At 38.6% G+C, this 27,899-nt stretch overlaps 4 protein-coding genes across 4 annotated transcripts; 1 reads left to right on the top strand and 3 right to left on the bottom strand.

Annotated features, from left to right (window-relative positions):
• Positions 1-799: 799 nt before the first annotated feature.
• LOC146328466 (claudin-3-like) lies at positions 800-2,262 on the bottom strand. The gene has a single exon (XM_084717491.1). The coding sequence runs from the start codon at positions 2,141-2,143 to the stop codon at positions 1,496-1,498; it is 648 nt and encodes a 215-aa protein (XP_084573617.1). The 5' UTR covers positions 2,144-2,262; the 3' UTR covers positions 800-1,495.
• A 4,463-nt stretch (positions 2,263-6,725) lies between these two features.
• LOC146328467 (claudin-3-like) lies at positions 6,726-7,646 on the bottom strand. Its single transcript, XM_084717490.1, has one exon. It carries the CDS (start codon positions 7,521-7,523, stop codon positions 6,867-6,869), a length of 657 nt encoding a protein of 218 aa, XP_084573616.1. The 5' UTR covers positions 7,524-7,646; the 3' UTR covers positions 6,726-6,866.
• A 4,653-nt stretch (positions 7,647-12,299) lies between these two features.
• On the bottom strand, positions 12,300-13,333 carry LOC146328468 (claudin-4). Its single transcript, XM_084717492.1, has one exon. The coding sequence runs from the start codon at positions 13,208-13,210 to the stop codon at positions 12,542-12,544; it is 669 nt and encodes a 222-aa protein (XP_084573618.1). The 5' UTR covers positions 13,211-13,333; the 3' UTR covers positions 12,300-12,541.
• Positions 13,334-24,184: 10,851 nt separating this feature from the next.
• Positions 24,185-25,267, top strand: cldna (claudin a). The gene has a single exon (XM_084717494.1). The coding sequence runs from the start codon at positions 24,223-24,225 to the stop codon at positions 24,844-24,846; it is 624 nt and encodes a 207-aa protein (XP_084573620.1). The 5' UTR covers positions 24,185-24,222; the 3' UTR covers positions 24,847-25,267.
• The last annotated feature ends 2,632 nt before the right edge of the window (positions 25,268-27,899 follow it).

The raw sequence follows: 27,899 nt of genomic DNA on the forward strand, positions 1-27,899 counted from the left end.
TTGGTGTCTGTACCAAACAAACATGTTTTCTTACATCTGGTGAACAAGATTTGTAGGCCAGGACATCTCTGAACCCCTACAGTGCTTCACTATAGTGCAGTTTATCAAAAGAAAAAATGTGATTTGGATATTTCCTGGTGAGAAATGAATATTGTATGTGTATTACATTTAAGGATACTTGTATTTGCAGTCAGACTAATAATCAATATACTTAAAGTGATGATTATAAATGATTAGTTAACTTGAAGTTTGCTATTTGTAACAACAAATTTTGTTTAGGTATATTTCATTTGTAATTAAATTGTAGAAAAACACAAGTTTAAGTGTATTTAGTGCAAAGATGGAATGACTTCAAGTATATTTAGTACACCTAAAGTGTAATGAAAGTGAATTTTAATAAAACAGATTAACAGTGTTTAAAAAGGACTTTAATATAATTATAGTCTGCAGTACAAAAGATAACTAAGTTAGCAAGTATTTTAAATTAAGTACTGACCTGTTCAATTTACAATACATCTATAAAGTACCCTTTTTGCAAGTACACTAAAAAAAACTTAAATAATGGCCGAATTGAAGCACATTGAAGTTGAAATTAATGACTTGTATTTTGAAATAACACACTTTTTAAAAGTACACTTTAAATATACTTCAAATATGTGTACTACTTATGTACTTGCTTTGCACTCGGCCATATTGCAGTTTCAATAATATTTCAATTGTGCAGCCTTAATTTAAGCATAAGAAAAATCAGTTTATGTTAGGTCACAGACACAAGATAAAACAGATAAAACGTATCTAAAAAAAAAAAATCATGTTTATTTAAAAAACACTTGTGAGATACATGTACTGCAGTTGTATATAATACACAAAGACAATTCCTGTTCTGGGAGAACCCAGGTGCTTTTGTGCTGCCTCAGTGCACAATGTAAAGTATTCACCGTCCCCACCATCCCCACCCTGACCACACTGCACTACAAGCTGCAGTGAATACAGTTATCATCCGTCTTGACTGTTACAGGTGATTAAGGACAGTTTTACTACAATATTTACAACATAAACCAGCTGATAACCCTGTCGTAACATTCAACACATCCAATTCTTCCATTTTGTACATAGTGGTCCCTTATTATGACATGCATGAAGCAGTCATGGCAGTTTTTATAAAAACATTCAGTGGTAAACATTTAAGAAGCAAGGACTGTATAAAAAGTTGTACAATGAGGATAATATTTAGCGTGTTGATCTTTAAAAAGAAAGAGCATTTTTTTTTTTCTACTATGAAACATGATTAAAGGAAAAATGCCACTCCCATGCCCTTTTCATGTCAGTCTCTGGAAAACAAAGAGCCTAATTCAGAGTTACATTAAAAATCAAACACATCCTTCATTGCGGAGTCACTTTGTTTCCTTGAACTGCTTCCTTCTCCTCACTTCACCCTCAGTCTGGTGTGGAAAGTAGGTTAAAGATTCATTGTCTTTTCCTCTTTGACATCCGTTCATACGTAGTCTTTCCTCTCTAACCCGGGGCCACCTGCAGACCGCGGAGCAGAGTAAGCCATTCGTGAAGGGTTGTATCTGGTCTCACGGGGCGGACAAGAGCAGCAGAGCAATCCGCCACCAAGAACCAGGAGGGCAGCAGCCGCCCAGCCAATGTAGAGCGCGGCGCCCAGCTCCCTCCGCTGAGCGTCAGTCAGTAAAGGGTTGTAGAAGTCCCTGATTATGGTGTTGGCCGACCAAGAGACAGGAATGAGCTGCATGACTCCTGAAACAATGAAGAAGACCCCGGAGATGATCATCACCTTGGCCTTGGATGCCTCGTCGTCAATGCAGTTGGTGCACTTGGCCCCGGCAATAGCAATGAGCACGGCGAGGATGGCCAACAGGATGGAGATGACAGTGAGGGCGCGGGCAGCTTGGAGGTCCTGGGAGAGGGCAAGCATTGAGTCGTAGACCTTACACTGCATCTGGCCTGTGCTCTGGACCACGCAAGTCATCCACAGGCCCTCCCAGATGATTTGAGCCGTCACGATGTTGCTGCCGATGAACGCCGTCACCCTCCACATGGGGAGGGCGCACGCCACAATGGCAATAATCCATCCCAAAATGCAAAGGGAGATGCCTATCAACTCCAACCCTATAGACATACTGAAAAGTCTTCTTCTGCTGCTGAATGTGTGTCACACCTGAGAGAAGATCACAGAAAAACAGAGTCAACCAGAGACCTAACTACTAATTAAGTTAATTTCAGGCCTTGCATCTGTGAGTGTGTGATGATCTGTTCCCTCGACTTCACCAGTATCCTTTATAAGGCAGATCAGGTGGAGGGGAGGAGTCCTTCAAGGAGCTGACATCACCAAAAGGGGAGGAAGAACGCGGACACACTCTGCTATCAGCTTACAGGGCCAGCTTCACAATGGGCCTGCCACAAAAGAGGCCTTTTACAGCTGAAAGAGCAGACAAGTACTTCATGTGCTGTTATAATCAAAGAAACAGTTTTCAGGTGGATTAAGACTTCTTGTGGGATTGAAAACAGGATAATTCAACTATTCAACTGCTCTGTTATTAATTAAGGTAATTAAATAGGTTGTAAATGAAATATTACCTTGTCACCATCTGTTGGTGACTCATACAGGTGTGCGTAGTACTTGTTGGTGGCTGAAAGAGATGTCCTGGGCTTTGGATAAAGTATAAAGAGAGAAAAAGTCTGCATATAGAGGAGGGGGGCTGGATGGATGGCTAAAACAAACACATGACTTTCACCCAGGAAACCAGAGTTTGTGCCTCATGTGAATCCAAAGCGTTATTAGAAGTTTTAAGGTACATAACGTTTTGTGATTTCACACCACAAAACACACCAAGAGTGTGCCGCAGAAAAGCAGCAGCGCTGCCACGAATGCAATCAAATGCTTTTGGGTTTCCTTAACTGAGCAGGTTTAATAAAAAGAATACTAAATGGAGACATAGTGCAATGACCAGCAGCAACAGCTTCTTTTTATTTTGTCTCCCACATGTCAAAAACAGAACTTCACTGACAACTCAGAGGTGCCTGGCAGCAACTCTGAGGGGACAAATTATCCAAATACAGAGGGATTTTAAATCACAATGTTATGATGATAGAGGGCTCAGTGGAAGATGCCATAAGCCATCATGATGAACAATGGTATCATCCATTAGCCAAACATAACATACCTATTGTAATTCCAAACATGATCTAATCCTGTGATGGAGTCAACATATATCTCATAAATATATTGTATAACACTTTCACATTCTATGACAAATGATACTGTAATTCTTTATGTGTACGCCCTGAATGTTCTCTGACCTTAAGAGGTTATCGACTCCAACATGGGCTGTGATCCTATGTCTTCTGAGGGACTCCAAACGAATGAAGAATCTGGAGACGGGGTTTTCAGAAATTACCAAACGGGGAAACATCTGAGTTGAATCAAGGACGCACCCACATATTCATGTATACATGCAAATGCACATGCCACCACAACCCTAAATATACCCAAGCAGTTTTTGTGTCTGAACCTACCCAAACTATGACCGTTTCACAATGTGAACCACGCTAAGACAGTGTAAAACATGACAATGCTTACCGCTTGAAGTTGGGACAGGGAGAGCTGGTATTGATCCATCCTTGAGCTTGAACCATTTTTGGCCCTCATGTTGCCTTTCAAATTTTTAAAACATTGTGTAAAGCAAGTGCCTCGCGGAAAAGGAAACATAGAAACAAAATGCTTGTTTGCCGATATGGCTTGTCATTTGTATTGTATTTCAAAACTGTGGTTATTGCTCCACTTGTACATCATTTCCTAATAATTAATCCAGGCTTTCTGCAGGAGTCCAGATTTGCAAACCTGCAGAACTGACCTGTTATCTGCAGTTATCTCCAAGTCATATCCTGCCTGCAACCGTTAATACAAGTCCTGTGACCCGACCTGTGATTAAACACACACAGTCACTCACTTGTGTTCTCAGCTGGCGCAACACCTGTGCACCTGCAGTTGTCGTTATGTTTCCTTTGCGATGATGCGACGATCTTCCCGCTATCCTCAGCTAATACTTACTGGCAAGTAGCAAAGCCACTGACGACATTCTCACAGTCTACACCAAATTTCTCCCAAATGTACAACTTGGCCTTCGACGATGTATTGCCCACAACTGAATCTTCTCCACTGGCCATGTTTGCCTTTTTGTCATCCATTTTTAGCCAGCAGTTAGCCTACATCCTAGCAAATTCTGGCAGCTGATTAGAATTGATATTATTAGCAGATTTAAATGTCAAAATTACTGCACAATAATTTTCACTTCAGATTTCTCCAGGAAAAAACAAACAAACAAACAAACAAAAAACATTGTATGTGTATTGTATGTTATTCTAGTTGTCAGTCACTGCCCACCCGCAATTAGTTCATTTTTGTTCATATCCATGAATTTATATAAATATATTTTCAACCTGTTACACATCTCTTGGTTACTTGGTGGATAACAGAGCTGGTGCAGGACTCTAACTCATCAGCATCATTTATCATCACTGTGTAGTGAAATCCTTACATCTCTAAGATGTAAGATATAAGATATAAAAAGAAAACAAAAAAATCCCATCTTGCATTCAGTTTGTTGCAGTTTATTTCATGTGCAATCATCCAAAGAGGATTTGTGAAGGTGTCCTAAGACCAATGATAGGGGAACCTTCTTAATCTTGAAAGCAGTACGAACTCCTTCAGTTTAGCACTCAAATTACGAGGCTTTCACCTGACAACAGTGTTGTGTTTGATGGGCTTTAATGACTCCGTCTGTCTGCAGAATGCCCTTGAAATTCTTTGGGGCTGGGACTGTCTCCCTAGAAATACCCCCACCCGCCCCTCAGCATTCTGTAACCCAGCGCTGACAGCCCCCCCACCGACCCCCAGTCTGCCCCTAAGACATGAAACAGATCCATTGTTTGGAGGGCAGTTCAGATAGCTGAGTTGTGGGGAAGCTGACAAAGTAGCGGTTCTTGTTATCATAAAGCCAACAGACATGTGGGAGACAGACAGGTGGAAAGGTGCTGTGATAGAGACTCCCAGTCGTCACACTAATGGTCGGGTATGCAGGCTGCGTGGAATCACACATTTTCTTTGCACCTGTTGATGTAAAGATCAAACATCTTACTGAACCTATCTTTAAATGTGTTGTTCCAGTTTCCCTGTGGGTGTCAGCTTTGTCATGAAAAGTACAGCTTAATGTGCAACCATGGTTTGGTCATATTACTTTAAAAGCTTAGTCAGTTACTGAAAACAAATTTCACGGTCATTTTTGTAATTAGTCATGTAATCCATTGGATAACAAAATCTTATCTGAATACTTCCAATTACTGTGTGATTACTTCAAAATCAAACATAGAAAAATATTTCACCTTAAACTAAAAAATGGACGCAGACACAAACGTTTTAAAGCATTTTCAGTGCAAATGAAATGCATTTTTGCATATGGTTCCACCAGGTCTACTACAAAGCAGGGCAAAACTCATATGTCATAATTTTAAAATTGCCATATTTTAAAGATGTAATCAAAAATATAATCAAACAATGTAAGTATAATTGAATTACACATTTTTTCAAATGTAATAGTTACTTATTTTTTGTAATATCATTACTTAATCCTGATTACATGTATTCCATTACTGCTATGATCTGAAGACTGATTGAAAAAAAATATATAATAGACACATGTACACTTTGTAAAACAGGAGTGGTTCTCAACTTGAGGACTCAGACCAACATTCTTTTGCTCCTAAAGATGACAAAAATTAGTCCTGAAATACTTATTGATAGGTGTATTTAATGTGATTTTCCTCAAACCTTTAAATACTGTGTGTTTTAGCCTCTTAGCATCAATTATGAAAAATGAAACAGACAAACAAAATAAATAATTGTCAAAGGTTTGAATGATCAAACACGTTAAGTTAAATAACAAAGCATTTAATCAAAAAAGTAACGTTACAGATATTAAAACATTTCAGATGAACAGATTTACAAAATGAAGATAAATCTGTGCCGTCTGCCTTCATGACGAGTGACTTTAAACTTCTTAAACACAACTGAAGGTTCTTTACAAAACATATACAGTTAATAAAGTAAAAAAAATGGATAAATACAGTTTCACCTGTTCTTTAAACTTGGATCACACATTATACAGTGATTTTCAGAAAGTATAAAATACATCTGTATAGCTGTTGGTCGCAGTGCTTTCTACAGCCTCAAAGTTACACACAAAAAAATAACAAAGGAGAAGAAGTTTGATGTAGTTCAAAAGAACATGAGTTATATGGTTGCATGAATACCACCCACCTATGGCCCTTTGCTGCATGTCAGTCCCCTACTCTCCCCTCCTTTCCTGTCATATCTTCAGCTGTCCTAACATTAAAGGCATAAAAAGCTCCACAAATATAGAAACCACTACTAATAATGATAATAATAATAATAATTATCAAAGGTTTGAATTATCAAGACAGTTTAAGTTAAAAAAAAAAACAAGGTCTTGAATCAAGAAAGAGATATGGATATTAACAGATATTAAAAGTACAAATGCAGATTCACCTATTGTCTAATTCTGATCGCACATTTCATGAAGTATTAAAAAAAGGGCACGTCACATGACTAACAGCTGTTAGCCTCAGTGCTTCCAACAGCCTCAGAGTTACACACAAAAAAAATTAACAAAGGAAATGTTTGATGTGGCGCATATGTTATATGGTGCCATCGATATTGGAGTTTTTTCTGTCTCAGCAAGAAGACAGATAGGTTTTTTAGAAAATGCATCTTTGAGCAGTGTTTTCCATGATGGTGAAGGTGTGAGAAAAGAGCAGGTGTGAGTTCAAACATAGTCTCTCCTGTCGTAACCGCTCGGGGCGATGGACCTGGTTTGAGAGTATATCGTCTTTGATGGAGCCCCGTACCTTTTCTCAGGTTGTGGGGGGCAACTGGAGCAGAGGATCCCACCTCCGATGAGCAGAAATGCCGCTGCAGCCCAGCCAAGGTACAGAGCTGCGCCGATCTCCCTCTTCTGTGCGTCAGGTATGAGTGGATTGTAGAACTCTGTGACAATAGAGTGGGCCGACCAGGACACGGGGATCAGCTGGGTCAGAGAAGCCACAATGAAGGATGCCCCGGCAGCTATCATCACCCGAGCCTTTGCAGAGTCTTCATCCACACAGTTGGTGCATTTTGCCCCCATCATGGCCACCAAGATGCCCACAATGCCCACCACAATGGAGATGATAGTGAGGGCACGGGCGGCCTGGAGATCCCCGGACAGAGCCAACATGGAGTCGTGGATTTTACACTGCATCTGGCCCGTGCTTTGGACCACACAGTTCATCCATATGCCTTCCCAGGTGATCTGCGCTGTGACGATGTTCATCCCGATGAAAGCGGACACTCTCCACATGGGCAAGACGCAGGATACGATGGCTAAGATCCATCCCAGGACAGCCAGAGTCACTCCAAGTATCTCCAATCCAACTGAAGGCATGTCTGCACAGAAGTCTCCTCTATCTCAGAAGTGGAATAAGCGAGTCTGCAAAGTGCTGATATCTATTAGTAGCAGATAGAGCAGAAGGTGGAGTCACTTGGTTATTGGCCAGAGGAAGAATTCAAATCATCTTCTGTCCCACCTTGTTTGACCGTCCAAAAGCTCAGCCTTGGCATGTAAACGGCCTCAGCTTAATCATTCAACCTCCTCTGTCCCGGTAGCTCTCCCACTTATTTGGGTGAGGGGAGAGTAAACAGAGGGTGTGTATCTTAGGTCTGGAGTAGTTAAAGGATAACAGACATGGTAAAGATCGTGGATGAATGATTGAAAGTGAAAGACACTATATCAACACTATATAAGGTCCTGCAGGTTTCTCATTGTAATAATGCTCTCTGATAGATGAATCAGATGTTTAGATTCTGAACTGAATCCAAACAGAAATATTCCATCATTTTGTAGTTTGTGTTATGAAGACTGCAAGTTGTGCAAGCCCACAATCCCAATGCTGTAACTCCAAACATGGTCAGTTTTTGTGCTTAAACCTAACCAAACAGCAACCGTTTCACAATGTTAATCACTTGTTAAAAAGGCCTTCAGGCCACGTCTGATACATCAGCTGAAGGGTACCATATGCCTCAGTGTCAGACACTGAGGGGCTGGGACAAATGATCAGTATGTGATGAGTTTGAAATAAGGCACTTTTTCCTTCATTACATTTATCCGATAGCCTTAGTTTACAGTTTTGCAGCCTTTACGATCAAAAGAGCCAGAGGAGAAAACTCTGCCTGGAATGCATTTTTTTTTTTTACTTAAGTCACATTTTAAATGCAGGACTTTTACTTTTACTACAGTTCTTCAGTGTGGAAGTAGCACTTTTACTTTTACACTTTTATGATCACTTTTAGAAAGTGGTTGTGAATCATATTTTACTTTAATTATACTTTTTTAAAAAAATGAAATGACCAAAGCTGAGTAAGAGGAAAGGAGAGGCATGATGTAAGTGGTGAAAAAGGGTTTCAATGGGCCGGGATAATTCTCTGGAAACCAGTGGGAGTTCTTTGATTATCTGTAGGGTAAATTTGTATCTGTCCTGGGAAAGCATTTGTATCCTTTCAGCAAAGTTGATGAAACCATTAGCCCAAGTTCCATGGAAGGTCTTTACATTTCCATTTACTGTAATCATCATCTTTTAATGCAGCGGTTTCCAGACTGGATTGGCGTGGAAGCACTGCAGCAGGGTCGTGGATGACCTGAGGAAAAGTATAGAGTGAAACAAAGTTAAATGAATATATTTCATGTAGGCAACATGTAGGTGTTTTTTTTTCTTCTTTTTTTAAGCTGCAGGTCTGTGGGAGAAATTTCAAGCATGTCAGTGCTATCAACAATCTTGCCATACAGAAGATAAACCCAGAACCTCACTTTGGAGAGTTTATAAATTCTAGTTAAAATACTGACTGAAGAGTGAGTAGCAGTGACAGTGGGTGAGTGAGTGGGTGATGAGTCATAGAAAAGTTATTTCAAGCATTTTTGAGAGAGTCAGCACTCAGAATCTGTAGTATAAACTATATTTAGAATAGTTTAAACATTTTAACTTGTGGTCAGACAGTCTTTTGTGATGGGAAACCACTGTTATATAACCCAAATGTTGCTCTCCAAGCCACCAGATTCCTTTGGCAAAAACAGTTTTTTGTTTTGTTGTGTGACTTCAAGGTGAATTGCTATTTTTTGCCCAAGGACCCTGGTTGCTTCAGAGAGAGCGATATTTGATTTATGTAACAATTTTCCCCACTGGAAAAGGATGTCTGACAGCAAAGTGAAGCAGTCAAAATATTCTAAATATAGTATTCAAAATATGTTTTGCTGCTGACCCTTGTCCACAGCAGTACATTGCTTAGCTTCCTACACCAGGACACCTGCTGCTTCACCAAAATGGGACCATGTTGACCTCCGTCTACACTGACTATGGATAATAACTATGGATGATAATGTTTCTCTTCACACAAAACAAATCCTCACATGTCAGAACAACACTTAAGATGATTTCATTTTGAGTCCACAAGATGATGAAAAATAACATATTGATGTTGGGGTGTGTGCCTCTGTGTGATGCTAAAAATACCTTTTCCCTGATACCTAGCATGGGAAAAGAGTGGCTGGGATCACATGTGTGAGCTGCAATGCAAACAACATTCAGTATCTGCATGTGGAAGGAACTGAAGGACTCTGATGAAAATCAAATCAAATCTAAGGACATAGACATGTTTGTAATGATGATTCAGACAAACAGTTAAACAAAGAGAGAGCAGGCCAGTGTGTTGGAAGCTGCAACAATTGTCTGCGTCTGTGTGCACAAGGGTGGGGGGTCTTATCAGTGCCTTGTTCTTAAGGTCACAGTGCATCAGAGGAGTTTCTACCTCAGTTTAACTTTTGCACGTGCCACAGACAAGACCCTCCTGAACACACACTTCCTGTAGTTTTACCAGGACCTTTCATCACATACTGGTTTGAACCTGCACTACACTGCACCTGTTTCAACTTTTAAATCATGCTGTTTGCAGAAAAGAATCAGATTGAAAAGGAAGAGATGCTACTTTACAGATGTGATGCACTGACAACATGATTGAACATTATTTCAGAAGTTTCTGATTCTTAACTTGAGGTCAAGACAAAAATGTGGGCCTTTAAGGACCAAAATATATACATACATATATATATATATATATATATATATACATATATATATTTTTTTCATTTTAATTTCCATTTATCTTTATTGTTGGTCCATGGAAAAGTTGAGACAACTCAAAAGTTCAAGGCAAAGTATTGCAAAAGATTTTTGAGTTTTGAGCCCAACTCAAGGTTTTACTAACTACTAATTAATTATCTCAACTAAAGATAATAGATTGGCAAAACTTTTTAAAGTTTATTTCAAAGCATTTGAGTTAAGCTTGAAACTCCAAAATCTATTGCCTTGACATTTTGAGTTGTCTCAGCTTTTTTTTTTTTTTTTTTTGCTGTGTAAAGTGATTCTTAGATTTGCCAACTGTAAAAATATGTAGCTTTCAACTCCCATGAAGTGGGAGCTGGTTGCACTGTTGCAGAAGAATTATTCTGGCTAACTGGCTACTCCTTTAGGTCATTAACCTCACTGATTGTTTTTTCCAAAGCGAGTTAAGACAGCAGTGTGAGGAGTTCAGGAGTACTGAAGTACCATATAAGCCTATATAAACTTTTAAATACTGCAGAAAGAATGTGTTTAAAGCAGTTTGAAAGTACCTGACCAAGATTTTGAGGAGTCTCAAAAGGAGGCGGCTTCCTGTTGGTTTCATTATTCGACATGCTTAATATTGTGTTACTAAAGTCGCTCAAAATTCCTGCTGATGGACAGTGTTGTACAGTATGACATTAAAACAATTCAGAGTGACTCTTTGAGCAGCAAGCTACACTGGTATTCCACTGAATCCCACCTGGGGAGGAAGGTAAACAGTTGCAAACCACCTGATCAATAGGCTCTTTGTGGCTCGGTTACAGTGCAGGTCACATCCCCTTGCAGTTGGAGACTTTTATCTCTGATTCAGTTTCACTCTGGCAAACGGAGGACAGGCTACAATGGAAGAGAAGCATAAGGTGCTCTTCTGAAACAAGGCTCTCATTGTGTCTTTCCCCCATTTACATTGAAATAAAATACCTAATTTCGACATGCAGCAGGACGGCTCTTATTGGTCAAACTCTCCTGAGCTCTACAGCTGCTGTTGTTTCTGCATACCAAAGAACATGCGCAGGCATACTTGTAATGCTACACTAGAATAAGTAAGTAGAATAAGAAGGATTACTGTTTGCAAACGCACCAGAAAGATAGTTGATTGCTGAGTCTCATCCCCAGGACATTATATTCAGATGTTTTGAGGTGATAAAATGTCCCAAGCACAGCAAAATAAATAAATTAAAAAAAAAAAAGTACGGGTGGTGGGTGGGGTCTCTGCGGATGCAGACGCCAGCAGACACTTGTCGTGGGTCATGGGTGATGACTGAGAGGGATTATTCTCGCATGAGTGTATGCATTGTCTTTTTTTTTTTTTTTTTGGAAAATCTTGCATAGTTACAAACCATTTGTCCACGATGAAGAAGGCTTGAAAGTTAGTAAAGTTCTGAACAGGTTGAACAGGTCTGTTCTTTTATTTATAATCTTGTGAAAACTTGCTTTAATCAGAAATAATCTGCACAGACATTCTGCACATCTATTTAAGACCAAACACTGAGTTACTGTTTCTTAGAAAAAAGACACAATCAACAGGTAAAATATATTAAAGGAGAAATATCAATATTAACTGTGAAAAATCATAAAATGACCATGATATATCCCCAGAGATTAAAGAAATATGTTGAAATACTCACTACTCTGACAACAACACCACAGCTGTGGCGTCTTCCTTTGGAAATTTCCATTTAAGCCCGTAATTTGCGTTATTGTTTGTCCATTTCATGTTAATTAGAATTCAAATTAATTTTGAATGTTTGCCAAATGAGTTAGTGTCTGTTTATGAGTCATAAGAATTCATTAATAATCTTTTAGAAGGTGTAGATGTTTATAAATTGTCATCTCTTGTTATTGTTAAATTACAGTGTTGCTTGTTTTGCACTCCTGCTGCCTGCTTGAGCTTCTTTGAGTCTGGGGAGGAGGTTGTGAGAGAAACAACTCTTCAACCATAGAATGTATATTAAATAGGACTTAAACCTATTTAACGTACAGTCTGTGGCTCCAGCTCACCACTTGGATGCTGTTCTAGTTTTTGTTACATATTGCTCCTTTAATATTTTAAATAAAATATTAAAAGCCACATAAAATGCCAACCGCTACAGAAAAAATGTAATTACAAAAACACATCATGACACATGCATCAGTGATTCATGTTTAATGTCCAAACCCAACATGCTGCATTAACATCCACCAAACATCCATCTACTGAGCACAGATCTGCTAACACTGTTCATCGTATCTTCATGCACGTGTCACATGTTCATACGTAGTCTCTCCTGGTGTATCCATTGACCGACATGGTCTTGACAGGTGAGTAGTTCACCTGGGGAGGCATGGAGCTGCCACCACTCGGCGCTGTAGCTGCTCTCTGTGGGCAGGAGCAGCAGAGCAGTGCCCCCCCCAGGATGAGCAGGCAGGAGGCAGCCCAGCCAAAGTACAGAGCATTCCCAAACTCCCTTTTCCCCGTCTCCTCCAGCAGCGGGTCGTAAAAGCCCAGGACGATGGCGTGCGCCGTCCAGGACACAGCCACCAGCAGCAGCAGTCCAGCCACCATGAAGGTGACTCCAGCGGACACCACCAGCCGCGGTTTACTGCTCACATCTCGGCTACAGTTGGTGCACTTTGCGCCGGCCACTGACAGACCGATGCCCACGATGCACAGCACCATGGAGACGATGACAAGGGCGCGGGCTGCCTGCAGGTCCACTGGCAGCCCCAGCATGGAGTCGTGCACCTTGCAGTGCATCTGGCCTGTGCTCTGCACCGAGCAGTTCATCCACAAGCCCTCCCAGATCACCTGCGAGATGACGATGTTCTGACCGATGTAGGCGGCCACTCGCCACATGGGCAGGCCGCAGGCCACCATGACCCCGAGCCAGCCGGCCACGGCCAGGATCATCCCGAGAATCTCCACCCCTGCAGAGTACATGATTAGAAAGAAGGAGCTGAACAAGAGTCTCTTCCAGGGATAGAAGGCCCTCTGTGTCCGTAGGCTCAACCCTCCTGAGATGAAGGTGATATCGGATCCCGTTGGCTCAAAGTCCTGCGTAAGACTTTTAGTGAGGGAGAAAGTGAGAGGGAGAAACAGATTCTACCTTCTTTATAAGCTTAGACGACTGAAGGTGGAGTCTGTGTAAGGTGGCATCATGTTTACCTTCAAACTACACCTGTAAATGGGAAGAAATCTTTTTTAGCATGACCTGCTCCAGGATTTTTTCTTTCCTGTTGGTCAGGAGGGGCTTACCCAATACGTGGGGTGCTAGAAATAGTTGATTTTAATGACTTCACAGTTGCACAGTATGCAGTACAATGCAGTACAAAGTGTTGCCAGAACGAGAAGTGCAATGTGTTTAGCCACACACTTGTAAAATTAACTGTGACATTCTTAGTGATTATATTTCTATTGCCAAAAAACTCCCAAAACTTGTTGGTCGAGGATATACACGCATTCTGCTGTGCATCGGTTATAATGTTACAGGTTAAATATCACAGCATCAGAAATTAAAGCAGTAATATCCAGCAACGCAGCATTTTTTACCCACTGTATTCACCTGGAATTAGTGTCATGTGGGAAACCCATTAAAATCTTACTAACATTAAACATACTGAATACTTATAGATTCTGGAGGAAAGTGTTGTCTGAGTTCCAAATCACATTTAAACAGATGCAATGCTAACAGCACCATTATTTTCCCAGTTATGATTATTAAAGGCATAATATGCATCATTTCCCTCAAGAAAGCAATGCACAGACTCATATAAACATAATCCCTTTCAATCATCACATCATGACCCACTAGAAGTCTGTGGTGGTTGTTGTATCTGCAGATATCCTGCCCTCTGCCTGCTTTTGTTCATGTTCTCATTTATTGCTGTACTTGAAACGCCGCACCAACCTAAAATGTTTGTGTCTGACATCTTGGAAATATGACTAAACTATCACTCAACCAGTCCTACTGATTCTACCTTTACATGTCCCTTTAAAGTATTTTGAATTTGAGAAAGTTTATGTATCTGTGTGTATGTGACGTGTGACAATCTTGAGGAAAAGTGCTGAATCACCATCCGAATGAGATCTCCACGCAGGAAAAAAAGAGAGCAACAATGACAGGCCTTGTTTTTTATTGGTCAGCTGCATAATCCCTCCTGGGAGGGAAAAAAACACCACGTTTGAGTTAACAGGCCTCATTGTTAGTGGGCATGTTTGAGGTGTTTTTTTCTTAAAATAGAGCGTAAATATCTAAACGAACAAAAAAATGCAGTCAGAATATGTGACATGAGCGGGTAATACTCTTATGAATCACTATGGACACATGACTGCAAACACCAAACCATAAATACATACCTGGAACTTAATAGTAGGTCATCTGCGTGACTAATCCCTGTATAAATACCGCCTTTGTATATGATCGTTCCATGGGAAGCTCAAACAACAGGGAGCACATTTAGTTTAGGCTAAGACATTTCTTTATGAGCAAGTCCGTTAAACATTTTTTCATTATTTCATGGTTCATTTTACTTACTGTTACATTTGAAGCTAAACCAAAAAAAGGCAAAGTGATACGTAAAAGGCTAAAAATATCAAGCTGTCTCAAAAATCAAAATCTCACTTTTGTCTTGCTGCACACTAATTTAATCAGAGTATAGCAACAGGTGTGAGACTCCTGTAAATATCTTGTTGTTTGAGAGACAGCAGGGCCATTGAGGTCAGCCGACAGGTGAGCTCTGTGTCATTACAGGCTTTCCTCTAATTAACAGAGGTCACCTGGGGTCAGTGGTCAGGATGAGTGTGTCTGCTATCTTGCGGCTAACCGCCTCCACAGACACACACAGGTGCACACTTCCATCGTAACATACAAACACAGACAGGAACCTCTGGACCATTTTAATGGCAAATTCTTCAGCAAGAAGAATAATCAAAACATGTATGCTGATTTCCTTCGTCAGCCTGAACATTTTCATTCAGTTCAGAGAATGTGGCTTTTTAAAAAGTCAGCTTGAGTGACTGGGGCTGTATTGTGGTGTGACGGTGTATCTATAAGGCCTCAGTGCACCACATGGCTGCTTCAACATCATAATGTCCACTTCAGATTAAAAATCACACTTGATGTTCAGCACCTAGAGTAAAGAAAAATGTCCTGTAGTAACAGTCCTGTGCCAGTTTTAACCAGGGGCAATAAAAATAAAAATAAATATTATTTTTTTGAGAAATATGCATTTATGTTTTTATTACAAAGACGTACAAACCTGCTGCACATTATAAAGAGGTCAGAGACAATGCATGATCGGTCTTGCACTTTACTTTGGTTGCTTGACTTAAAACAAGCCTTTCAAGAAGCTGTTCATTTGAATTATACTGTAAGAGTATGTTTTTACAGGCAGGGGGAGCCACCACTGCATTCTGTCTGTGTTGTGTTGATTATCCTTGTCCAGCTTTGCAGAAAACACCTGTCTGTTTAGTTACAGTAATAGTGGATTAGCATGTGTGCATTTGCGATGTCAGATGTTTTCAGATGTTTTACGACTTCTCTCACACACACACGCACACACACACACACACACACACACACACACACACACACACACACACACACACACACACACACACACACAAAATTCAGGTTGACTGAGTCATCTGTGGAGCTTTTATTTTATCTGAATGGTGTTTTTCTTTGCTTCAGTTCCTTTTTAATTATTATTTTTTATATCTTGCAGTACTGAATTGTTTTATCTGGTTTATCTAATGATTTTATATTGTATTGATTTTAATTACTTGCCTTGTTAGAAGGACTTTATAACGTAAGTTTGTAAAATGGATAATAAAAATTATTATTATATTATATTAAAAGCACTGCTGTTTTAAGGGATGCTTAAAACACACAACATTGCACATGGCAGCCTACTAGTGCCTTTCCAAATTTTATTAACCCCCCAGCTGATGTGTCCAACACACAGTTTGCAAAATATCAGTTCTTATTTGCAGCTGGCAGGAGTTCAGTTAGTGGGAGTGCTCTATATTTGGGAGTTTCTACTTCCAAGGAAAAACACATCTTCAGAAAAATATTCTGTTCCTCTTTTTTTTTTATCACAATCATCATGTGGAAACCTACAGTATAATACAAATATATTACATGCTTTACTGGTGTGTAGTTCCTCTTCAATGATATGCAGATTTGCATTTTTACTTGAAATGTTCGCAACACGGTCTCAGCCTGAGGCAGGATGTTTTTTTACTTTAGTTTCAAAAGCACACCGATAACATCACAAGAACACCGCCTTTTTTTAATCTAATGATCAAAAGAAAAAACTTAAAAAATGACACAGAACGGTGTTCTATTCAATCTGACACAAAACTGTGTCATACTTAATTTGAATTTCCAAGACTTCTGTCAACACACACCACTATTACATTGTGTTTGGCTCCGTGTGGCACTGTAAAAAATAAACTATTTATTTCAACTTCAAAAAATTAGTGTCGTGGCTGCCTTAAAATTTTATGTTTATGAATTTGAAACAACAAGGTCAGGTAATTTTGTTAATGATTCAAAACAAATACACTTTTCTAGTCAAATAATTGTGATATTAATTCAGTTGTACTTGAGAAAACATGTTCAGTAAGCTCAAGATATTAAGTTGAACCAACAGCTGTGCAGTCACACTGACAAACATTACAAACACATCTGATTTTCATATACATTTTCTCAGTCTTTCTAAATAGTCAGTTCCTCATTTCAGACAAAGATCTTAATAAATATCTTAAATTTTAAGTACAAGGGTGGAGAGACTGAATTCAACACTAACCTTATTTTATCTTAAAGTGTATCAGAGACACACAGCAAATTTCCATCGTGCGTGTTTTCTTCAAAATATAAAAATCTGCAGAGAGTTTTTACTCTTAATGCATGCTGGAAAGTCTGCTAATATGCTGATTCTGTTTCCTCAGAAAGTACAGAATATTCATTCAACTCATCGTTTGAGTCAAAAGAATTCAAGGCAGAAGTTCGTAAGAGTGCATTTCTGTACTATTTCTTTACAATGTAAAGATTTGACTTTTTAATTTTATGATCAGCTTTCAGGGTCTTGATTTGCACCTTTGTACAGCTGCAGTTTTGTGTATCAAGGCACCTTTTTTAATGAAGCCCTAGATTTACCTACAGTAAAATGTGGGGAGACTGCCTCCTCTGTTTTTTGTCTTTTCATATCATATTTCAGAAACAGCATGTTACATTTTCCCACCTTGTGCCCAAGGCAAGTCAGCTATAATGTCAAGGCACAACTGTATTCATATCTATGCAAAATAGCCTCTGTAACATGTTATTGGTCTTATTACTCTGCAAACATTTATTATTTTTTTTAACTAATGCCAAATAAAATTTGACAAAAAAACCTTTATTGCTCATGAAATATTTGTTTATAATTGAAGAAACTTTGTGATATTGCACCAAAGCAGCGACACACCCATTTCAACCAGACAGGTCACAAAACTTAAAATGAAGTAATGGAACTGGAAAGAGAGAGACACTAATAATTCCCATCATCTGGCAACTGCAAGAAGAGCAAAAGCTGGAGTTTGCTTTGTCACAGTGTTTTTTAGGTTATAGTATTTGCCTCTGTACTGGGAAATATAAGTATATAAACTGATATAGTAAGTTAGAAATGAATCTGTAACTTTTTGTATAGTTTTATGATTTTGCAATAATGATATATTTTGTCAGAAAAATCATGGCACACGTGCACTTAAATCTGCTCTAGGGTGCCCTTCAAATATGAATTGTATTTTTAATTACAGAGATGTAGTAGTTGTTGTACTTTTAGTCCCATAATAAAACAATTTTAATGTTTACAGGGACGACTTTCACAGTGCTGGTGCTCCACCACGTACAGCTGGTGCCTTTTTAATTAATTTTTTTGTCCCTGCCCCTCAGACAGCCTGGCTGCCACTGGTTGAACTGTTTCATTAACTTTCCTTAATGGCCTTTTATTATCACTTGTATGCTAAAATGTTTTAGTTTCAGTCCACTGAATGTTATACTAGAATTACCAAGAGCCATGCATGCCCACACTGTTATCTTGTGTCATTTGACGGTTTCAGCAGATGTAGGTTGAAGTTGTTCTCTGTAGATCTTAATCTCTGCACCACAGGCCATTCTGTGATGTTTTAAATCCACATTATTCAGAGAGTTCGCAATGTTCACTACAGGTGCAGCTACTTGATTATAGACCATATTGTGGAAATATACATGTAGCCACTTGCAGAGCACCTTGCCAAACATTTCACCTGTTGTGGGAGTGAGAGCGAGTCTGACCGGTTTCCATGAGACACTGGTGTTAAGGCTACTGCAGGTTGTTGTTTCCTCACAGTACACTCTCAAAAACAGTAATATCCCTTGTGACCAATTCTGTCTAAATTTCTTTCAAACCTTTATTTCTTTAGATTTTGTCGTTCATGTGTTTTGTTTCATCACTGATGTATCCCAATGTTAAAAAACACAAGTCTAGTGATGGATGATGGAAACAACATGTATTAGGAAGTTAAATAATTACTGAAAAATAAAGAAGCAACAGTTGTTCCTGTGTTTTGTTCAAAGCCAAAGTGATAATCGCTGACATCCTAACAATTCACACAAATAAGGAACTGAGAGTGTCCCTACATCAATATACAAACCATCAGTCACTCCCTTTTTCACAACCACAATGACTTATATCCTGATTTGCAGGACAGTTACCACTTGTGGCTGATTGGAGCCTAGATTAAGTTTACATTTCCTGACTTTCACACTCTGAACACTCTCATTTAGACAAGATCTGCAGCAAGATAAGTCCAAGTCACAAAAAAACCCAAAAAACATTGAAGAGTGCAAGAGTCTGAGTGTTTGTGTCCTGATAACAGAAATAAACAAAACAGACTGAATATTTTATTCAATATGTGAAGATATTTTATGCTCTTGATGCCTTTGCTAACCAGATCTTCAATAAAAGATCTCTAAAAAGTCTCTTTCATCACCTGTGCAGACTGTGGAAGACTTCAGGTTCCTGTTTGTGTCATGTGACAGTGTGTGTCATCATGTCTGAACACGCATCACTCACTGACAAACCCACATAGATACTTAGTGTGCTTAAATTACCCACTGAAACTGTGACTCCACGTGAACAATGGCCCCCGGGGCTCGCTGGGATGGCATCACATGCAAACACATACTTCCCACTGTGACACATGAAACTACTTGCAGATCTTTTATCTCCTGAAAAATCCAAACAGTGTAACTAAGGACAATTCTCATTAGATCATAAAATGTCAATGCTGTGCGATTTCATAACTTACAATGACCTTAAAATACTGTAGTACTTAAAATACCACACAGGATTCAGATCTTTCAGATATTCTACAACTAAATTAGTTTTTCTCATTCGCTTTGGCTCAACTCTCAGTGAGAATTTTACTTTTTTCAAAACAGTAAGTACAAATCTCTGAAAATTCACCTTGATTTAATGAGAAATAGAATCTCACAATCCCTTTTGAATACAGCTTTACCATCATTTTAAATTCATACAGAGTGTGGATTTTTCCTCTGAAACAATCTATAGGCAGGTCGAGAGAAGCTTTGATGTCATATTGTCGACCAAAATGCAACAACATTGATGTCCAACATTGGACTAAAGGAAAAAACTGAACATTTTAAAGCTTTTTCACTGAAAAGAAACAAAATTTAATAAAATTTAACTAATTTATCTAAATATTTCAGAAAACAGATTTCCCAATGTCAGACAAATTAAGTGGAAGTAACTCAAGAATCTAAAAAGATATATTACATTATAATTAGAGTTGTGCACCATTCACATCTGAATCAGTACTGATTTCAGTATCTGTAGTTCAGCACTGATGCCCAACAGTACCTTTTTTCTGCACTTTATTTTGTATCAAACTAAATTTATTTTATACAAAAAAGTCCAAAGTTCTCAATTTCAACATTTGTTAGTTATTTATAACATTTACTACACCACACAAATTAAAACGCCTCTCTACGTCCCTCCCAGACCCTTCCCTACAACCTTCAGTCTGACACCAGGGAGAAACACATGAAATATCCTTCCTGTTATGTTCTTATTGTTGTTTTCACTACCACAGTGCTTGCATACTGTTAGATTTCCCCATAATAGTCTGGAATTCACAAATATTGATTTCACATTAAGCTTTCAGACAAACGAACAAATGTCACACACTGTTGTGGTGTAGGAATAGCATGTTGGTACAAGGAATTTACGATGCAAGTGTTGAAATGCTAAGCTAACATCAAAAAGTGTGAAAAGCCCATTTATCTCAAACAACAACTTATCCAACAAGCTTGTTAATAACCTGAAGATGTTGATGACGTTGTTGATGCCTCATTTAAAGTTTTGTTGTCCATAGAGGGTTAAGTTACGTAAAGTGTGCTAACATTAGCTGCATTTACCTCAGGCTTTCAGGTTATGAAACACAGAACATTCTTTAGTTTGTAGATATAAGTTTTTCTGGGTCGATGCGTTGCACAGACAGCTTTGCACTTTGCATTACAAATATTACAGCAAGTGTTGTTTGCATACAGGTTTCCACCTACCATTGTCCTGATGCACTGCGACTTTGACAAGCTCTCTATACTGGCACTCGTTAGTACTGTTGTAATTAGGTTAGTGCCCTTAAAAGTACAGGGTTCAGTACTCAACCTTAATTATAAGCTGTATCCAGCTTTTTTCTAAAGGTCATGATGAAGTTCACAAGCCAAAACATGTTGGTCTGACAATAACGTTCTGTGTACTGTGTAACGTTCTGAGTCTGAAGTCCTCATTTGCAGTCAAACAGTCAAAATGTGTTTTTGAATGTATATTTAATTTAGATCTGTTGAATAACTTTGTTTTGTATTAACCTTGGGAAACTTAACAACATTTAACCCCAAAAAATAAAAGCTAAATATCTTAATTAAGACACCTGTGCCTTTGTGTGCATTGCAGGCTGATATGCATAATGAACCCGCCAAGTTAAGTGAAGGGTTGGACTCTTGAGTGAGAGCCAAAGTCAGCCGTTACTGTGAAGTCTGGGCTTGCCTCCGACTACCTGCTGACACTTGTCACTTCAGCTCCCTCTGGCATTTTCTCATGGCTGATGGAGTTTAATCTTTCACCTGTTGCTGCAAAAGTTGCACTGTTCCCTTTTGCAAAGTTGTGAGACTTGAGCTCTTTCTCTCCACTTTTCTGGCACCAGTTTCACATAACCAGCTACATTTTGAATTACTTACTTTAATTAGATTTTTTTTTTTACAAATGATTATGCACATTTTTCAGAATCTGATACAGTGCTTCAAGGGTGCTGAAGTTGCTGCATCTTTATTAGACCCTGCACACAATATATGAATTTTCCTAATACATGAGACATGTGATTGTTTCATCTGAGGCCTGCCAGAGCTGCACATCAGGACTAATCTCACCCTGAAACCATCTCTCCTCAGACTCTTAATTGTGGAAATTCCTCACTGCCTCCTCGTGTGTGGAACCCAATCTCCATAGCCGGCCGAAGTAGCTTTAATGATCCTACCTTGGATAAAATAGAGGCATTATAGTCCTAACGGCAGTTTTGGCTCTGAAACACTGCCTCTATTCATTTCTGAAACAATCTGATTCTCCTACCTCTGCCTTTCTTTGCTCCCTCTCACTATTCCCTCTTTCTGCAACAGTCTGTCACCTGGAATCACTTGGCATGGTGTTTGCCATTTTCCCAACATCTCGTCTCACTGCTGAGGACAACTATCGATAGATCAAGTAGGACCTGTGGACTGCAGAGTGCACATCTTTCTCCCAAGACGACCTACGGGAGGAGAGAAGAAGCCTGCGAACCTTCAGCCTCAAAGGACTGACATCACTGCAAGGTCAGCTTGATCTCTTTTTTGTTTTAAACTACAGTAAATCTTTTCTGTTGCATGTTCATATAGGCTGATACTCAACTGAAAAGAAGGGCAAAAGTTTCAAACATTGGGGGTTTATTGAGCGATGGTTGTGGTGGTCCATTGGTTCACACCAATTTGTGCTTTTTGTGCATCAGTTTGTGGTGGAATTGTCAAGTCACCTGCTGCTGTTACCTACCTACTGGGATATGTCTCCTGCATCTGCCTATGATTTAATTCTTTTTTAATGGGCTCGATATTAAAATATTTTCATGGGTATGTTCTTTGGTTATGCAAATGACACCTTTCTGTTACCTTATTGTGCAAGAAGGCTCATTTAAATCAGTGAAACTTGTGTAAGATATGTTTGAATTTTACATTTGTGCAATGAACAGGGCACTGGAACTGATAAACACCAGAACGGTCTGAGTATTCACCCAACCAGCTTCATTCTGTAGTTTTTCGAAGTAATTTAGTTATTGAGGAAAGCATTGTAATAAAATGCTGCATGTGCCTTCTGTATGTGATGTCAAAATTTTTCATTATCTTCTTAAAAGCAGAAATCAAGAATTTGCAGTTAACTAATAGTTTTGTTTTTACTGAAATAAGGAAGTGAGTAGTAATTGTATGCACCTACATACATATTCTGACATATATACATTTTCATTCAGACAGTTTTTAGTCTGTTTTGCTGAGGAGGTGTAAACAAAAGTTGTTTGTGTGTTCTCACTATGTCTGAAACTGAAACTTCACAGCTGGAGATCACAGACCGGGGGTCAAAGGTTAACAGACAACATCACTAGCAAATTCCTGACAAAAGGATTGTCTGTCTAGGCTTGAGACTTCCTTGTTTTTTGGAGGCTTTAGCAAACCTAAAAAAATGAAAATTACTGATATACCTTGACTAAATGAATGTCTTGTACTCAGTGGTGGGAAGTAGCAAAGTACAGATAATTCATTACTGTACTGAGTTTTCAGGTATCTGTACTTGAAATTACTTATGTTGCTTTAACTCACCACATTTGAACACAAATATATGTAGTTACTCCTCTTAACATAACACAGAGAAAAATGAAGTTCAGTTAGCTTTGCACAGAAAAAGTCAGTAGAAATGTCCTTCAGAGGTCTAATTTTTACTTTAATACTTTGAGTACATTTCAGAGCCTCTTGTTCACTTTGACTTGAGTAGAGAAGGTGCATCATTATTTCTACTTTTACAAGTCTTTTTTTTTTTTTACACAAGTATATTACCTCTACTTGAGAAAATAACATGTCTACTTTTGGCAGCTCTGCTTGTTCTGACATCAGAAGGATTAAAACACACATTCACTTCTTTACAAACCAATAGTTAATGTTTGATCCAAAATCTGAAGCTGAGAAAACTGAAACTGAGAAAAACTCGTCTTAATTACAAATTAAGTGCTCTTTGAAAAGTACATTTTGAGAAAACCTTGAATGAACACAAAAATACAAAGTAACCACCATTAAACAAAGCTGTTCCTGGCAGTTTATGAAAATCTGACATTTTGTACACGCACAACTTAAACATGATGACCGCAAAGTAGTATTTTAAGGTATTTATTATATAGGTATATTACTAATTGTTGAATTACATAACAGAAAACATGTAAAAACAAAAACAGGACCAGAAAAGCTGCTTAAAGGCCAATACAGCACTTCTGAGGGTGTGGCTGGTGGTGTTTTTTTATGTCTGCTGAACAGATCTCACAGAGTACATGTGAGTCACAGTTCCACCTGCAACGATAACTTGATGGAGACAAAAACTGACATGATGACACATGCCCGCAGGGGGTGGGGGTGGGGCCGTGGGGTAGTCATCACGTCACAGCTCTGTGTGACACTGTGTGTCAAGCCCCTCCCAGGTTAAGTGTATAAAAGACCCACTCCAACCTTGCCCAAACATTCACTCTTGGGGGATCACTCAAGCAAGACTTTACTGACTTCCAGCAGAGACACAACATTTGGACCTTTTTTTTGGACGCCTGTGCAAGAAACTTTTTGAGGAAACATGGTGTCGGCCGGCTTTCAGATGGTGGGCACTGCCCTGTGCATTATTGGCTGGATTGGGATCATCGTGGTGTGCGCCCTGCCCCAGTGGAAGGTGACAGCCTTCATCGGTCAGAACATCGTCACAGCTCAAACCACCTGGGAGGGCATCTGGATGAGCTGTGTGGTCCAGAGCACGGGCCAGATGCAGTGCAAGGTTTATGACTCCATGCTGGCCCTCTCCCGGGACCTCCAGGCTGCCCGCGCCCTCGTCATCATCGCCATCCTGATCGGCATCGTTGGCATCCTCCTTGCCATCGCTGGGGGCAAATGCACCAACTGCGTGGAGGAAGAAAGCACCAAGGCCAAGATTGGCGTGGCAGCTGGTGTGGTATTCATCATTGCTGGTATTATGTGCCTCATCCCTGTGTGCTGGACAGCACATGGTATCATCAGGGACTTCTACAACCCGATGCTGGTGGGATCTCAAAAGAGGGAGCTGGGAGCTGCACTCTTCATTGGTTGGGGGGCCTCCGCCCTCCTCATCCTGGGTGGTGGACTCCTCTGTGCCAACTGCCCTCCAAAGGATAACTACTCTGCCAAGTACTCAGCTGGCCGTTCAACTGGACCCAAGGACTACGTCTGAGGAGAGAAGAGACACCAGATGAGGCCAAGAGACTGAAAAAAAGACTTGAATCAAATGCTTTATGGTCCATGAAATTTATTCATGTTGTGATAGTAAGCATGATTTGAATTTTATTGTGCTCGCGGTTTGGTTTGATACATTCATCTCGAGTTACAGCACTTCAGGATTTGTTTCATCAATGCCAAGATAAAGACATGTGACCACACCCTAATAACGGTTATGTGGACTCGGAGACAAAATGATTGATCAGTGCAAATGAAAAAAAGATGCATATTGGAACAAAGTTTAATATGTTACTTTTCATTACCTTTCCTATGTTTTCATCAATTTGTGCCATTTTACATATAATTTCATTCTAACCTGTGTTTTATATGTGACTGTTTGAAACTGTAAATAAAGATGTTTTTATATTGACACTGAATTATCATGCTTGTTTGTTCTTTTATATTTTATATTTTATAATATGTTATGAAACAACTAAATCTTAAGCTGAAACAGAGGCTACAGAAGGAGGACATAAGGTGGGGCTCAGCTAGACACAACCCATACATGTTCACAGCTCATTAAAACTGAAAACAATAATATAATAATAATAATAATAATAATAATAATAAGAAGAAGAAGAAGAAGAAGAATAAATATTTTATTAAGGTAATACAAGATTCTTTATATTATCAACTTGTCCTAAAAATAAATCCTAAGTATAAAGTAAAATAGGTTTCTTACTCTGAAAAATCAAATTTTTAAAAAGCACTTACACGCTACTGTTTAAAGAAAAAGCAAGGCACGTTTATTTGAATTTCATTTTATTCATTTCAGCACAGCAATTCAAAAAACATAAATGGCATCAAGACAAAATGTAAAAAGAACATGAGGCAATATAATGAGACAATTAAATGCAATTTAAAGAGTTAAATAGAAAATAAAATTAATAAGCAGACAATGATAAAAATGATTGAACTTAATTGAGAGTTTACATAAGTAATCATTATATAAAAACAAATAAAAATGTGAAAAACAACAAGATATATGCGCATCTAAGGTTGCTTAAAAATGAGTCAGACTTTTTTGTGTGTTACCCTCATCAATTATGAGACAGGAAACTTGCATCATCTATGTCAGAGTCATTACCTGTCCAACACTGCCCCTTGCTGTAGACATCCTGTAATTTGTCTCACGTATGATCAGGTGTAAACACCCAGGTAACAGTACTTTTATCAGCCATGGCTCAGTAATATAGAATTCAAAATGTTCTAAAGTTACAACAATTATTTACATTTCTAAATAAGACTGCTTGTGTTTTTGGTTGTTCTTTTTCAGACCTGAAACTTGAATCTGTGTTACTGTAGTTTTATCTATTTTTGTTCTTGAACAGGTTGGATATTCCCCACATTTAATGTACAGTAAGTTATTACATTTACTCTAATTTGCTTCAGCTCAATTCTTGAATGAGAGGTTGTTGTTTTTTTTCAACACTTTATTTGGACAGTCCACCTACAGATAGTTTGTAGATTGTTACCATAATAAGTTAAAATCTAAAAAAAGGAATCTAAAAAATAAGTACAATGTCTACAATTTGCACAATAACCACTTGACCGTATCTCACCGATTAAAACTAGTGAGTTGATTCTCAGTGAAACTGTCAAATTCTTCGCATCTTCTAAACATTTGTTCATCCTCTAAGCCGTCACATGCAATATTACCCATTCGCTTATCAAAATCCATCTTATCTATGCCAGGTGACAGTAATGACTGATGAATTACAGCCGTATCATTTTGTGGCAGATTTTCTGCGTCATCATTTTGGCTCATTTTTCAAAACTTTCTCTAAAGTGTAAGAACAATTGTGACAGCTGTTTCCTGGGACATCACTACTGTACTGCATGATTGCAAAAGATAGTAACGCACCATAAACATTTCATTCAGGTTTCAGAACCAAGTTATTACATCAGTAAACCGGTTAATACCACCAGAATGAAAAGTTGTTTTGCCACCATGTGAGCCATACTAGTCAAAATGTTTTGTTGTTTTCACCATGGCAGCCAGTCCTGGAAATATCTTATGTATAAAATCTTTGTTTTGTTCTAGTGTTTTCTGTTGACAAACTTACTACCTACTCAATTTTGTCTAGCTGAATGATGTGCCAAGATGTGTGCAATTTTATTGAATGAATTGGAAATTCCAATCTGTTGTGAACAATAAGCTAATTGTTTTGAAAATTGAACTTAATGATTTGGAAAATTCTCATTTGAGAATTATGACAAAGTGACTGACTAAAACTGTACATTTACTGTATACATACAAATTTGAATACCCTTTTTTTCTGTATATTAGAGCATGTTACAGTGTTTACTTCCCATTTAAATTTTCACCTACTGTTAAATCTGAATCTAAAAAACTGATACACGATAGCATTAAGATAGACAAAACTACCATTAACAAACATTTCCAGGATTGACTACCATGGTTAAAAAAAAAACAAAAACATGACATTATTTTGACCAGTACGGTTCATACAATGAATTAACCAGTTTACCGACACAATGACTCAGTTTTGAAACATGAATGAAATGTTTTTTGTGAGTTTCTCCCTTTTACAGACATAAAATTGCACTCAGAGATTTAGAAAATGTAAAGATTTTTTCTAAACTTGAGCCCAAGTGACTGATTGGTTGCTTTTGGGGAAAAGTGGGTCAGTACTTATGTATCATATTACTGTAATTAAAGATTTATAACGATGTGGATTTAGAAGAAGCCTTTATTTATCTATCAATTTTTCCTAAAAGTGTGAGCTGGTAGCCAAACTTTGTTTAATTTTAAATCTGTGTCAATTAGTAGATAAAGTGTTGATGAATAAGGAAACAGTTTTTCCTTTGTTTGTGTGTCCTTGAAGCTTTGGATTCTGTCAGGTCAGCTCTCCTAAAGGTCACTAGGCCTCTGTTTGTGTGTAAACACTTTCCAGCCAATCAGAGCAGAGAACTGTGGCATCACATACCCTCATGCCTGTGCCCCTTCTTCTCACACAACAACCTACAAATACAAGCTCACATCGC

This window comes from Lutjanus erythropterus, chromosome 4 (assembly GCF_056507025.1).
Source record: "Lutjanus erythropterus isolate fLutEry1 chromosome 4, fLutEry1.hap2, whole genome shotgun sequence".
Classification (NCBI taxonomy): Eukaryota; Metazoa; Chordata; class Actinopteri; order Lutjaniformes; family Lutjanidae; genus Lutjanus; species Lutjanus erythropterus.